Below are 16,342 nucleotides of genomic sequence, written 5' to 3'. Positions count from 1 at the left end.
AGCAGAGTTTTGTACTACCTGCAGACGCATTAACTCCCTCTTATTAAGACATGTAAACAGACTGTTACAATAATCCAGTCTAGATGAGACAAATGCATGAATAATCATCTCAAGCTCACCATAAGTTACCATTTCACGAAGTTTTGAAATGTTCCGAATTTGGAAAAAACAATTCCTAACAAGTTGAGTCACGTGCCGCTCCATCGACATTGCTCCATCCATGAAGACACCCAAGTTGCGCAGGTTGCTCTTAACTGTGCAGCTCAGGTACAATAATACAACTCCCATACACATATACTCTCGTGTTTATTTATTAAAGGTTTTGCTCATACCACACACATTTTTATAGGTGTAACTGCATCCACAAACTCTTTATGTCCCCATTGAAATTTGATTGGGAGTATTTTTTGTTGCTATTTGCCTGTGCTTATAGAGGCGTGCAAATATACAAATCCTTTTTCACATTTTTGTGAAAACGTTACTTACTTACTATTAATTCATACATTATAATATAATACTCAATGTACATGTTGTGCATGTGTCCATGTAAACACGGACTTGAATTATGTGAATTAAGGATGGGTAAGTATTGTTTGTTATTGGAGGTGAGTATCTTAATAAAAGTCATTTATTGTGATAATTCTAAATTTCAACAATGTTTGCACACTTCCAAAACTGAACAATTGTTTAGGATTGCTAACTTAACTCAACGGTTTCAAGTTTTGATGTCATAAATATTGATGTATTTTAAAATATGGTTGAGTAAAATAATTGTTCATTGTTTAGCAGTACAGTGGCACAGCTTCCTGTAACTCGTCTTCTGGAGCAGCCTGTTTGGTAATGTTCAGGTTTTATTTTTAGAGCACTCATTGTTGATTGCAGGGCTCTTGCTGCATGCAGTAGTCGACATATAGCCAAAAGAGCTGTGATGCATTTTTGAATTGAAGTTTTTGTCCTTTTCATTATTGCAGTAAAAAAAAACAAAAAAAAAACATGATAACATTTTTGGTTCATATAATGTGAATATGTGATTTACTACACAACTGTTATCCAAAATAGCCTTCGGCCTCTTGTCCCACTCCACAATGTTTTAAGACTGCTGTGCAGGTCATGTACATTGCTGTCCTACTTCATGCCATCAGCAGAGGCTAACTATTTCAAAGAAAAACACTTCTACAGCACCACCCCTCTCACAGTACTTGACCTATCTGAACCTGTGGGACTCCTGCCAGATGTATTTGTTTTTGTGTTTGCCCCTGAGGGATCAGGTGAAGTGCCACTGAGTTTCAGGCTTGATTACAGAGATGTGCTGAGCATAGTAACAGCATTTGTGGGTGATATACACAAATATGGTGATGTTTTTAGACCTAAATAAAATGCTGTTCCACTTTCCACTTTGGCTTTTAACTGAAGTATCTACTTGAAATCAGCAACAGTCTGAATATTATTGCTATCCAGTAAATAACAACCATCTAAAACAGTCCTGTCGGAATCTCTGAAATCCTTTTTTTTTTTTCATGTGATCAGTGAATGCACAAAATGTTAACTGGTTGCTTTGGTGTAGATGTTGTCACTAAGGTCGGAGAATTCAAAGTTAGCTTCTTTCAGTATCAAAGAGGTGCTTAGAAATGAAGTCAGAGGAAGCACAAAAGGTGTAATATGTTAGCTTAAAGGAAACTACTTCCTGCAAAGCCAAGGCGCCTGAAGTAGCTTCAGGCTGCAAGAGAGACAAAGACTTTCAGTAGATAACAGAAAGGCTGAACAGAGTACATCAAAGCTTTTCGAGTCTTCAATCTCTTTAACCCATGCTGTATTTATAAATGTATTAACTCAAACTGTTAAAAGTTTTTTTCAAGGACTTGCTATAAATACTAATGGCTATGGTAAGAAGGATCTCCTATAGTGGTCTTTGTTGCAACTAATCTGAATAAGTCTCTGACTAAAGATGCTTGTCAAATTAATGTCTCCAGATGAAGTAGCATAATTCTCCAGAAAGAGATAAAATGTCACTGTGACACTGCCCCTGCTCATAAAAATCAACTTTTTTGAGCTTCTTATTATGTTACAATGCCAGTCCTTCATCAAACTGGTACCCAGTGTGTACCTTTGACTGTCATGTATATTTGAGAAATCCTTTGTATGGTGTGGAGAAGCATTGAGTCCAATTTCAAGTCGTCAGATACGGTTATGATGCAAAGTCAAATTTATTTTGTTTCTTGACATATGCGCCATCTTCATAAAGACTGAAGGTAACATAGTTGCTTGATTGCGCTGGAAAATACATTAAGCTCTCCCTTCCCTCCCACCCTTTAATGACCACTCAGAGCAGGAAAGCAAGAACACATCCTCACAATGCTGCTCTCATCATGGTTCTTGAACAGAAATTTTAACTGAATAACATTGGGAAACCTCAGATCAAAGCAAAAAACAAAAAGAAAAAGAAAAAAAGGAAATCATGTGCAAAATGCTTAACAATTCATTTCAATTTAAAATTGACCTTTAACTGGAGCCTTCTTTTATAAAAGTGCTGCAGCTTTAAAAGAAAGCAACAGTATATCAAGCAGGTTTATAGTTCAAGAAAAGCAACTCTATTAAGTTTAGTTATGCCGCTATGATCATTAACGTTGGTATTGTGGTCTTCGTTCTTAGTGAAACTTCTTTGATCAAATCTCCGTTTGAGATGCTGTCAGAGGTTTTGTTTCTGAAAGCAAATAATTTAAAGAAATGCTGCTAGTGTCTGTTCAAGCAGCTAGTGTCTGTGGGTGGCGGGGAAAGGAACACACTGGTTTGGACTGCGTGGGTTTGTGGATAGACCCTGCTGTGTTTGAGCTGCATTTCTCTCTTTTTTTTCCCTCTTATTCTCACCTCCATTAGTTGTGCCATGTGGTGTGAGTGTTTGTGTGTGTGTATGTGCATCTTGAGTATTTGTGAAGTACCATTCTGCCTACTTTCAGACGTTTCATTTGACATTTTCTCTAGCAGCTACATTTAACTCAAATTAACTTTCTTTTTTTTTTTTTTTTGTTCAACAACAGTGCATTGCTAGTAGCATCTTAAGTAGGTCTCAAGTGACATTGCATCTCTAACTAAAGGTTTAGTCCATTTACTGCTGAAAACCACTTAAGAGTGTAAGCACTTGAAAACATATTTTTCCTCCACAACAAATTACATCCAAATCTGTTTAAACCTGTTAATGGTTTCTCCAGGTAGAAAAAAACAATTAATTGGAGATGTAGAAATTATGGCAATTCTTTTGGAAAAGGAAAAAATGAGGAACGAGTCTTTATAGCTGGGATGAAAGCAGAGGAATGGATGGAGCCTGATGAAAGAAAGGAAAACTAAAGAGAGGGAAGCTCCTGGAAGCTTTTTAATGTGAGCGTTGATGGAAAACTGTAAGAGGAAAATAGAGAATAGTTGGACGATATGAGGGAATATGCACATGATGAATAGAAAGATATTCTGCGACCGGGAGAGATGGGTTATGGTAGAACGGTTCGTGCTTTATAAATGGATTTCTCCCCAGAAATGAATATTTAAAGAAGCAAAGTAAGTTATATATCTGTTTTAAAATGAAGAATGATACATTAAATACAGTTTTATTTTTCTGGAACATCAGTTAGCAGAAATTCAAAGTTTATTTAGTTTTCCTGACATTTTTTAATAACAAAAGCTTCTCAGAGATAAATAAGAAGCTGTAATTTTTGGTGTCTCACACAACTCAGTGGTAGAGCAGGTTCACCGTGAGATGAGGCCTCAGTCCTCTACGCAGCTGTCCTAGGTTCGATTCTCGTCCCCGGGCAATTTACTGCATGCCTTCCCATTCTTTCTCTGCCCTTTTCCTACTTCAGCTAGTGATGAATAAAAGTCACTAGTGCCAAAGATCCTTTAAAATAATAATAATATTGATACATTTTTCTGTATTCTAATACCATTTGTACCTCAACATGAGCCTCCTAAGTACATGCTTTGCTGCATCACTCATAAATGGTAGAGATGAGTGTTAAACATCAGACTCATTTGTGATAAAATATTTAACTTTTTTTTTTCATTCTTATCTTTATCCAAACTAATAAAAATATCTATTTTTGTTGAGGTGTAAATGTGGGACAACACGCTGAAAGGAAAAAAAAAACAAAAAGAAAAAAGATCTCCTAGCAGTTATACAATTGCTATTTTAAAATTTTAAGACACCACAATAAATATTCAGTTCTTTGAAGTGATTTAAAGGCACAACAAAATATGCATTTTCTAGCTGGAAAGGAAGATAAGACACCCTACCCCTTAGTAGCAATTGTTTGGCCCTTTGGCTAAAACAGCTTCACTACTCTTCCTAAAGCCATCCATCAGCCTCTGACAATGGTCAAAGCAGCCAAACGTCGAAAAGCAACGTCTGGCTGCTTTTCACTTTCAGCTGTTAGATGTTTGATGGGTTTCTTGCATGTACAGTCCACTTTATGTCACCCCACAGCATCTCGGTGAGATCAAGATCGAGCCTTTAGGGTCAACCTTCTTCAACATCTTCAATAATTACTTTTTAACCATGTCAATACATCTCTGTGTAATCCGAGCCTCCTGGAATTAAATATAGTTATGTCCTAAGATATTCTTTGCCAAAAGGAAGTTTTGTTTATTTATTTTTGTTTAGTAATTTTAAAAGATTTTTTTTAATTTAAGTTAACATTTCTTGTCCATGTGTCCTAATAAGTTAGAAAAACACACAGACTCTTATAGGGTGTCCTAACTTCTTCACATGACAGTAGGTTAATTGACAGTCTTGGAATAAAAAGGGGAAAAGGAGCAATTTTCCTTTCTCTTTGTCAGTGTTTACATGTTTTCATTTCTGTCAACATGACGATAAAGTGAAACAAAATAAAAATTTCTACTCATCGATTTTTGAACACCCAAAAAACATTTCTCATTTTTCTTTAATATTTAAAACCACTTGTTTATTCTTTTTCAATGCTTGTTTCAGATGAGAACATCCAATTACAAAAACATTCATGGTCTGACTCACAAATAATTTAGTTTGACACTGTGTGAAGAAAGCTTGTTGTTGATATGTTGTCAATTTCTATTTATTAAAGCACAACTTTTAGGGAAAAAAATTACGTGAACATTTTTAATTTATCTTTATTGATTATCATTTCAATAAACACGAAGAAACAAAGTGTAATTTTGCATTCATACTTTTTTTTTTACCATATAAAAGAAAAACAACTCATATTTCAATTGAATATTTTGTACTTTCAAATAAAACTTAAGTAAGCAATTGTTTTGCTGTTTTTCATTTGTAGTTTCTGAAGAGAAAATTCAATCAATGAAGGCATGCTTAGTCCCAGAACAACTAAGGTGCATATAAAAGGGAAATGATAAAAGAGAAAGTAGTTTTTAGAGCAATAAAGAGTTAAAGGCTGAGTTCAAAAAATTGTTTATAAGTTGCATAAAAGAAGAAAGGAAATAAAATAAACGTGTGGCTGTGTAAAGCTATCAATAGTAGCAGGTGGTGAGCCCCACTGTGAGCTTTGGACTGCCTGCTTTCTCTGATCTGATAAAACAGCCACTCTATTTATTCAGCAGCCTTCTCCTCCACACGCAGACTACATTGTGTGGACTATAATATTCCTGTTATTAATATTTTTATAATACTAGCATGCTTCCCTTCACTCATTATGGCTCCCCATTGATTGCTACAAAAACATCTTCACGCCCCTCTGCGTGTTATTTTAATAAACTTGTGCACATTTGCTCACTCACATATTTCTGTCTCTTTATGAGTCGCTCTTTACTTCCACCCGTTCCTCCTCTGCTCCACATCCATCATCTCCAAGGCGACCAACGCACGATGGCACAGGCCTCATGAAGATTAGCTGTTCTCTCTCATGTCCCTTCGTTCTGCCTCCCAACAGACGTTCTGTCTGTTGAATTCTCACACCGCGCCGTCAGCATCCGGCCGTTCACCTGATCCCTTCTGCTCCTTTTATTACTGATCGAGATCTAGAAAACATGTGAGGGATTCCTTCCTGCCAACCTTTGGCTGGACTTTGACTTCGTTTGCTTAGGGGGAATGTGTCCAGGTAAACTTGGACAAATGAGAATTGCTATGTTCTTTTACTCTGCGATTAAAACTTGTCATCTCGAACAGTAACAATAATGGGCAACAATGAAACTTGGATAATTACATGCTCTACATTACGTTAATGTTCACTTGACTGCTTTTTAATGATGAATTCCAATATTGTGATTATTGTTTGCTTTAAATGAAACGGGCAGATTGTACAAAAGTAGAACTCTCTGGATTACACTGTTGAGGGCTTTTTTTTATCCCACAAAGTTGGCATTGATTGCAAGGCTGTGGAATATTTGAAACATAAAGTAAACTGTGGCTAATAGTTGTGCAAATTGGCTTGATTTTGGCCTATGCACACTAGCATGCCATTCTCTGAGGAATACCTACACACTCATTTGTGTAAATGTTGTTTTAATCCGGTAACTAAATCTGGCAAAAAAAAAAAAGAGAAGTATTAATTAAAATAAATACATATGAGGAAAAAAAGAATTAAATTGAAAGTGATCAGTTTAATGCTTCTGAAACTCAATATTTTATTTTAGATTTTTCAGTATGTACTCTTTCAGTCTCTAGTCAATGTCGATCAATGGGTTTAGACGATACCATATTTCATAACTGCTACATTCTCGTACTGCTCTCTCTACTCCTGAATTATTTGCTGTCATTTCACCTTTTACCTTTATGTTCTCAAAGTTATTTTCCTCTGGATTGAAACAACAGCTGTACTGATGTTATTTTTAGGTGTTGCACCTTCCTGAAAGTCTGTTTCAGCTGAGCTACTGCTGCCAATGACTTGGTGTTTTCTTTCTAAGGACAATACATTTGGCCCCACCTCTTTTGTTTTACGTTGTCACCACATGGATGCTCAGTGTGCGGGTTTCTTGCCACAATAACAAATCATTGTTATCAACCATCCAACATGTTGGTCAGGGAGGAGTGAATTCTGCAAGTCAGTGACTCGATGCAGTCAGCTGGGCTTCCTTAGATAGTAAGCGTTTCAACCGATTTGAATAATAAACTAATATTAAATTCTGTCATGATGACTAGAATCGGTTTGGAATGTATGAATCTGTCTAAACGACTCAATCGACTTTACTCTTTTTGGCTTGATCTCGGGACGATATTTGCTGTGAATTTGCACCAAATGAATACATCTGAATTGAACTGTACAGAGTTGAATTGAATTGAATTGAATTGTTTTTTATAAAGCATTTACAGCCCTTGCCAGTCTTAGTTATGATCAGTCCCAGCACCTGTCTCTGTCCCTCCTGAGAGGAGCTAAGAGCCGAGTGCTGTTAGCACTGAGTAGAGAAGACATTTATTGATTCTTTGCTGGTCTATTATTTCTATTTTTTGCAGGAAAAAAAAAAAGCGAGTGACGCCAGTGTGTTTGCGAGACAGAGCTTCTTTATATTTGCCGCAGATATTTGTGTGTGAGTGCCTCTGCCTTGTTTGCAGACCGTTAGCTTATGTCTGTGGAAGTGCAAACACTCCCAGCATGTCCACGCTGCAGACTGTGGCTTTCATGCTGCTGACAGTTAGATCTGATCCGCGGCCTGCAAACACAACATCTATCTTCAATACAACATCCAGCTACACTTCAAACTGCTTGCTAATTGGATGGAAGCTGTCAGGTTAGAGAAAACACATTTCTCTGTGTTAGTATGTGTTTTTGGACACATTTTTTTTTTCCTGGATATAAATGTATGTTCTTTATAACATTTTTAGCTTCTTTTTTTAACCCAATGATGCTCGCTCACATATCAAAAATATTTTTCACGTCATGTTAATGACTTCATTAAGCAAAATAAATGATCAGCAGGGTCAGAGATTCTAAAATGTATAGCACCATGAAAGCTAACATTATTCCAAATATTGATCGTATGACTGTAAAACGTTGTAAAAAATATTTCTTATATCAGCATGTCTTCACTTATGACTTCCGTCCCAGTATCTGCTAATTTCAAACACAAGGATACACAATTAACCTAAAGATTTAGTGATGAGGTGAAGCCCACTGCAATGTGAATGAAAGGTGGAGGGAATGCCAGGCGGCATGAAAGTTGTGATTAAAAATCAGGGACTTTCCAACAAAGACTGTTTTCCGAATTCTTCCCCAGTAAAGTGTTTTCTTCTCGTTAAGTGATATTTGAAAACACCATATATTATCACATTTGTTGTTTACACCGTTTTTCATGTTCTGAGTGCTATAAATGGAAATATGTTTCAATTTCAGATAATGTTATTTTATGAAACAAAACTAATATATTCCTTCTACTCAAACACCTACACACTACTTGCTAAATCAGAGAAACGTACATTTAGTTTCACCAACTTCAGCAAAAATAAGAAATAAATGCACGATAAACTCAATAGTTGTCATCAAATGCCTATTGAGCTCTGTGTTATCCCTATTCGTTGTGTTTGGAGAAAAATGTGAGTAACAGACATAAATTTCTACTTTTATTTAATGACATGGAAGAAAGTTCAAGATACTGCTTCTTTCTGACTTTCATTCCTTCTAAGCTTTATCGTTTATGTATTATGAGTTCTGATTTCTTTTCAAAGAAATGTTTTAGTCAGCATAAATGGCTGGAAGAAATGTTCAGTAACCCTGCATCTCGTTTCAGCTGTGAATTTTTGTGTGTTGGAGCAGGGATGTCACATATTGATTATTTGACTTGTGACGTTATTATAATTTTTTTCAAAGACTCCAGTTATTCATGTGCAGAGAAAACTAGTTCCTCTCCTTCATCAACTAAAGCGCTTCCATTTTGACACCATCATTCTTATTGATGAGTGTTATAGCAGCGTACATCACAGGCTGTGGTTCTTTCTGTGAGCTTTCTACGTACAGCGACAATCAGATCAGGACAGAAAATAACAGTGGCCAATAGTGTCTGACATTCACTGCAAGCATCAAACCTCTTAGGTTATGAGAGAAAACACAGAGGGACTAGACAAGATTCTAAGAGATTTCACCTTATTCAGTGGTTTTTTTGGGTTTTTTTTTAAATACTGCATTTATAAAATACGTATTTGATCTTTCAGACTAATTTAATTGTTGCTTGGTGCCATTGTCTAAGAGGTTTGCCACTTTTAGCATGAAAACTGCATTTTTAAGTCCATGTTACCTAAATAAGAGTGAAGGGTGGCGCTCACATCTAATATTTTCCACGACCTGGAAATGGTTCCAAACAGTTTAATTTATTTTTATTTTAGTGCAGCACGTTGTGGTGAGGGCAGTGATGCATTTCTCTGCTCCATATAGTCACTACAGCATGTTCTCTGGCCTCTCATTAACAGTACTTTAAGCCGTACGATTGGTACGACAGAAACTTTCAGCAGTTTTGAAATAGTCACTTTTTCAAACTTTTTGAATGCCTTGATATTTGTGACGAACCCATGCTCAAGGCCTGTATTTCCTCTGCGTTGTCTTCCCTCTGTCAGGACTGCAAGAACAAAGTTTTTTTTTTTTCTTGCCAGGACATTTCATACCTCATAGGAGCTCAAGTGCAGAACTCCTCTGCGTATGTCTCTCCCACTGCAGCACATTTACTTACTTTTTCGGGACACAGAACAAGAAAAACGTTCTGCCCAGAATATGCATTAACAATGAGCTGCAAAAACTCCCAAATCAGAGCTCCCCCTGGGAAAGAGAACAAAGTTCCCTGTTCTTGTCTTGCAGAGTAAGTATTGGCACTTAATAAGGACCCAAGAAGTAACATTCTGATTTGGACAACAAAGAGATGTGTTCAAGATTTAAATAGTCTAAAATATTCCTGCAGGTGCATTTTTTTTTTTATTAAAATGGCAATGCAGTAACTTGGTGTACCTAAGTAGCAGCTGAGATTCAGCTCAGACCTTGAGGTGAAATGTTTGTCTGCCCCCAGCACTTAAGGTGTTATGCGCAAAAAAAGCTTTCCCTGTCCCTATATTGTCCAAGTTTGGATGGCAACAGTCCAAATTTGGACCTGGGGGCACCAAATTGAGTTGTCTGCACTGTGGGGGGCGCCAGGGGTCAATTTGAAATTCAGGTGCTACTTCATACACTATGCATAAGGCATAATATGCGAAAGTGCTGCAACACTCACACACCTGCCACAACACCCCACCTCCACCCAAACACACACAAGAATAATAATAAAAAAACAAACAAACACTGTGCTTTCTGTGCATAAACTCTTGCACACATTAGCAGCCACCTTCGCACAAAGTGTGGATTTTTATGCACACATGCACATTAATGCCGTCCTCCTTTACGTCTCGGGACGTGAGCGGGGCAGTAAAGCTAAAGCTCCTTGTCACATTTGCCACTCATCTCCAATTCAAAGGCACAGCCTGCGATGCCCTCGGATGCACTTGGCAAGTGAACAGCTAACCTACCCGCCAGCGTATCTGCCTGCCAGCCGGGCTCAGAGGCAGTTAGCATGCCAACTAGCCCACCCAGCAGCCACAAGCTAATGCTTCACTAACCCCGTGTTGCCCTGTGTCTCTTCCTCCGACTGGGTGTTTGTTCATGTATTGACACATGGGGGAGTTTAGTTGCACTGTGTTGCATAGTAAAAAGCCAGTCTGTAAGTGTTACTTTTTTATCTACATGCAAACACTTAATATTCTTTTGTCTTTAAAAAAAAAAAGGAATAAAAAAAAGCCGTTATGTCACAGGGAAGTAACCACAATGCTGCTTTACTTAATCTCTTCATTTAGTCTGTTCGGAGTTTTGTTCCAAAATTAAAGTCTCAAGTAATTATTAAAGCATGTGAGTCCCTCATATACACTTAATTGGGCAACTGTTAATTACTTTAGCTCTACACACCATCAACATTATTCTGTGTGTCCATGGATTACTTTGTTGGAATGAGCTACACCATCTGGTATTAAAAGTATGAATCCAATATTAGCACAACCAAGATGTCTTCTAAGCACAGGGAATTATCTTTTACAACAATGGGTTTCTTTAGGCCTTTGCTCTCACTTTTATTTTAATATATCCAATAATAGACTTATTATAGTTTAAGAATTCCCCAATTTTTCTGTTGAAGTATATAAATAATTCCAGTAAGACAATTAAAAAGGAAAGAAACTCAGCAAATGTTTTATTTATTTATTTGTTTTATATTTATTTATTTTTAAACACAATCTCAGCACACCTCAAATGATGATTCATAACCTCTGTTTTGTCCAATAACTTGATTTTATCAACTTAATCCAAGTGCTTTCCTAACGCTGATCAAAACGCCAGATTCTTTATTACCTGTCCAACCTAAATGATTACAAAGATTATAACTTACTGGATTACCATCAATCAAGCTAATTTCAATATTATCGTAATTGTTATGACTTTTTCTGTCAAATTTCTCTAGTAGGCAGATCATCATTTACTCTCTATGTAGGCAATAGACTTCTAAGTCAATATTAATATTTACAATTAATCATTCGATGGTACATGAACTGCACAAGGCTCACTCTAGGCAACAAACTAATATTACTACTCAAAGTTAGTAAGATTATAAAATAGCCATTTTTTTCTTGCAAAGCACCATGGTTGCTGTTTAACTTTAATGTTAGCTTTACAATCAAGCCTGAAAATAAGGGTGAATACTTATTTTCACCCAAAAATACTTACAGTATTTAGACACAACATTTTAGGCAAAATACAGACACAACATGCTGTTGTGTCTGTATTTTAGCTTTTCTTAAAATCCTTTTTTTGGGGGGGCTTTGGAAAGACCTTACAATTAGAAAAGCATAAAAATTGATATTGACAAGACCAAGTTGGACTGAATTATCCTTCGCTGGTTACAGATTTCTTTACAGTTTAGTTTGTTACCCATTAATCCTTTGTTCTAATCATAAAACCATTACACTCCCACTGTAAGTAGATGTACAGTATAGAGGTTTTGCCCTAAAATTACAATCATTAAAACACAAAACACTTGAATCCTCAGTAACTGATTCCCATTGGTGCGACTAGGACCTCATGTAGGGTTAGTGGATTCAAATGTGTAGTTTAATGTGCTCAACAGGTTTTAAAATCTCTATTAGAATAGATAATTAGTGTAAACGGTGTATTGAAGCAGCCCATTTGAGAATTGCTTGAGTTTCAGAGAAATGTTTGTCTTTTGAGGCACTAACCTTTATGTTGCTATAAATTTGTAGATTAATAGTAAAGGTAGTTTTTATCCCCTTTATCATAATCTCAATAAACAACAGTCAAACATTTTTGATGAAGTCTTTTGTCTGTTTTCCATCTCTGTTAGCGAGACAGTGGAGAGTCGCTGTTATGAAAGTGAACTTTCTCCAAAGGCTACATTTTTCCTTCCTTCGATTGTGTTAACGCTGCTGGAGCTGTGCAGCTGTTCACCCCCAGAAATAACAGGTCAGGCCAAAATTTATGAAGTGGAAAGCTGTTGTACCAATAAACCACTTCAGACATTCCCTGCAGCATGTGAATCACTGAATTAGAACTTAAGTATGTTTTTCCATATCTTCTTAAAGCCGCCTGTTTTTCTAAATGTTGTTTAAAACCAGTTGCTTTAGCTGCAGGCCAGAGACACAAAAGGACACACCTCACAGACTCAATATCATCTGTTCACAAGATTACATACAGTCTGCGAGACGTAACTTTGCATTCTTCTTTCTATTTACCGTATTTTCCGCACTATAAGGCGCACCTAAAAACCTTCAATTTCCTCAAAAACTGACAGTGCGCCTTATAATCCGGTGCACCTTACGTATATATGGACCAATATTGAGCCACAGCAGGTCTAGCAACTACAGTAAGCAGCCGCCAACTTCATTTTGCCCATAGAAGAAGAATCGCGCGGTGCATGCTGGGATAGTTGTCAGAATGCTGGTTTGTTAATAAAGTTTGACTGACCTGTCTACCTATGGACCTGATAATCAGGTGGTCTGCAGATCATTTAGCACCACGAACATGCTGTGCACGAACGGAGAAGGGTGACCATCGTCCGGCGGCGGCAGCGTGTCGGTTGGTCTGTGTTACCCAGAAAGCAGTTGGGCACAATATCGCAACACCAACACCGTGAGTGAAACAAAACAATGACTGGGGCAGCCTACTATATAAAGTACTGGGGGAACAGTTCTTTATTATTACACATCCACATTTGTTCGGGACGGGTGGCAACCCTAATTGTAGCGTCTATTCTATGCGTCTTATAATCCGGTATGCCTTATAGTGCGGAAAATACAGTAGTTTAATAAAAGCCTCAATAGCCTGATGTTTTAACCTAAACCTATTTTTTAAATTGATCAATAAAACAGCTTTTAAAAGCTGACATTTCGGGTTACTTAAAAAAATGCAACTTCACTAGAGATAGCCATATTATTATTTTTTAATTTTTCCTCGTTTTGTTAATCAAAAATGTATCAAACTAAATACATTCTTAATTTGAGATTAATTTACACAATACTAAAGTTATGAAATGAAAAGGTTGTGTTAAAGGTTGTAAAAAATTATTTATTTTTTTATCCCCTTTACTTACTGTTAGTTTCTTTCTCTTTAAAGAAGCTCCTGTCTAATGATCCATATCTCCAGGGTGGAAAGGATAACCTCCTGCTGTGGAAGAAAGTTCTAACAGTTAGAAATTTCATACAGCGCTTTCTTTTTTTTTTCTTTTTTGGCACTGTGCCGCATGGAGCCTGAGCTTCTGTGTTTATGTGTGAGAGACCGGATTTTTTTCCTGGTGCATCCTGGTTCCTGTTAGTTTCCCCTTTGCTTCCAGTAATGCAAATTCATACTTTGACAGTTTCTCCTCTTGTTCACCCTCCCCCTTCCTCTTCCCTCTCCTCCTGTTTTTTTTTTTTTTTTTTTCCTTTTCCAGAGCGCTGTGACAAATCATGGCTGAGAAACGCAGGAATAGCTGGAATGAGGGGTGCAGTGAAGCAACGAAGAAACAAACATCAAATCAAATCCGTCCATTTCTTCTTCTTCTAAATCAACTTTACTTATCTGTCCACACATCTGTTTGGCCACCAATATGTATTAACCAGCATTTCTCACTTTTTTTTTGTCTTTGTTTTCTTTTTCTGAATATAACATGTGTTGATTTAATGCCAAGTTGTGCCAGAGCTCGTTCTAAAATAAATTCTCATAATCCGGTGGTGATGAGTTGTTGTTTCTTTGTGTCTGCTGTTTGCGTGTGTGTGTGTGTGTGTGTGTGTGTGTGTGTGTGTGTGTGTGTGTCTGTGTGTGTGTGTGTGTGTGTCTCTGTGTGTGTGTGTGTGTGTGTGTGTGTGTGTGTGTGTGTGTGTGTGTGTGTGTGTGTGCCCGTGAGCGAGACGTGAGGTGGCGGATGACTGTTTCCTGCCACAGCAGACTAATAATTCTTCCACAAGTGAAAATGGGGTCATGTGTACCCCACTGACAGCTGTGGGGGCCTAGAGGCCTGATTTTGTGCCGTACTTGTGGTTTCATTAAGTGAGAAGAACGGGAAGAAGAGTGAAGGAAATGAGGGATTAATGAAGTGGGGGACAGGTGAAGAGCGAATTAATGTGTTTGTGTGCCAGTGTGAGTCTTCACCTCTCTCTTTAACTGCAATACATTCTCTGCTGCTGTTTTTCTTAACAAATGGAAAATATATTGTCATCTGCCACACCCGGACACATCCATCGGACCGCCGGACCAAGAGTGACGTTTTGTGACTCTGGAGAACATGTCGACGGTGCTCGAGAGTCCAGTAGTGGCATGGTTTTAGGGTTTGGATGAAGCTGATTGGTGGTGGAGATACATGCACTTTGAATGAACTGTTGTTGAGCTAATCCGAAGAAAAAAAGGTTTTAATCTCATTTCTAGCCTAATATACTGATAGAACATTAGCATCAGACCAAGATACCCATACATACAAGGATATGAAAGCAAATTTGTCCACAAGTTAAACAATTACTAAGAATTTGGATTGGCATGGGGAATAAGTATTGAACATGCTTATAGATGTGTTGAATGCTTTGTATGAGCCTTTTTTAGTCAAATTTTCTCTGCTTCCTTTCGATGCACATTGATTTTCAGTTCTCTCCATCATTTTCAAAGTCAAGGTACTGACTGATCCTTTCTAGCAGTTTTACTTTTATTCTGTAAAATCAATGAAGAGTTTCCCCATATGCGTGTTTGGGACGTTTATCTTGCTTGGACATTCACACTCGTTTCTTCTTCAGATCCATTTAAAGAAAGTCTTCGTTCATCCTTCTTTCAGTGATATGCTGATGATGTGACCTGCAAATTTCACTTTTTTATGGCGTTGGAACCAAACACGGTATGTTGGAGCTACAATTTGTTATCCAAGTTTAAAATGTAACACCAAAACAAAACCATGTGGACTCCCAGCTATCATTAAAGTCTGCTATTTAAAGAAAGCTAAGGCTTCTTATTTAAAAATCTACAGTGACGATTGGAAGAAGAAAGAAGAATCAGACTAAAGATTAGTCAGCATTTACAAAACTTAGCTTAATTACTAACAAGAAACCAGTTCACTGGTACTGAAGAAAAATTAGCTAAGGTCCAAGTCCTTCTGCCTGTAGTATCATTCAGTCGGTCCTAGATTCTGCGCAGTAGCAGACATGCTGCAGGATTTCTGCTGAGGAGAGGGGATATCCCAACAGCTGGACTTTTAGGGTCCATTCAGGGACAAGCTCTTCTACACTGGATTGTCTGTGTGTCAAAACAACTCAAACTTATTTCATGGTGGCTTTGTAGAAAATATTACAAATACATTGGCTATATCTGACTATCTTTAATGAATTGAAAATAATCAAACCAAATCTCAAGTCAGACCTCCACTAGTCACGCTTTAAAATCCTGAAACTTAATAAAATCTAGCAATTTCCCCCTCAAATTTTTTGAAAAAATAAAAATAAGCAAAAGAAATAATAATTTGTTCCTCTGAAAGATACCAAACTGTGATTTTATTGGCTATGTAGAAAATACATGAGCATGAATATTTGTAGATGGGCAATGCACTGGACGCAGCACATACTGTCCCTGCTAGCTGTGTTTCCATGGTGACAGCAGGGGTTGTGCCAGCAGTAAGGTGCAGAGGAATCTTCCAGATAACCCTAAAGGTCAGCAGACGGAGCTACAACCTGCAGCAGTGCTCCGTACTTACACACTTAACTCCTCCCTACTTCGGAGTGTGTGTGGGGGTGTGCGTGTGCGTGTGAGGAGGAACAACACAACTCAAGTCGAGGTGCATTTCCACTTCTACATGGACACGGTCGAGCACCTTGGAACGATGGAGGCTTGTTATCATCCACACA

At 37.5% G+C, this 16,342-nt stretch overlaps 1 protein-coding gene across 3 annotated transcripts in view; it reads left to right on the top strand.

Annotated features, from left to right (window-relative positions):
* Positions 1-14,198, top strand: part of chchd6b (coiled-coil-helix-coiled-coil-helix domain containing 6b) — a 58,726-nt gene extending 44,528 nt beyond the window's left edge. For 2 of the 3 annotated variants that reach the window (XM_008409382.2, XM_008409383.2), the window contains 2 exons: positions 787-837; positions 13,915-14,198. In XM_008409382.2, the coding sequence (XP_008407604.1) occupies positions 787-837; positions 13,915-13,938 (75 nt within the window). In that variant the 3' untranslated portion in view covers positions 13,939-14,198. The remainder of the gene's footprint in view (positions 1-786; positions 838-13,914) is intronic. The other variant, XM_008409384.2, reaches the window with a different exon arrangement.
* Positions 14,199-16,342: the final 2,144 nt, after the last annotated feature.

This window comes from Poecilia reticulata, linkage group LG5 (assembly GCF_000633615.1).
Source record: "Poecilia reticulata strain Guanapo linkage group LG5, Guppy_female_1.0+MT, whole genome shotgun sequence".
Lineage (NCBI taxonomy): Eukaryota > Metazoa > Chordata > Actinopteri > Cyprinodontiformes > Poeciliidae > Poecilia > Poecilia reticulata.
Note: the sequence above shows the minus strand (reverse complement) of the source record. Positions and strands in the feature narration are given on the sequence as shown.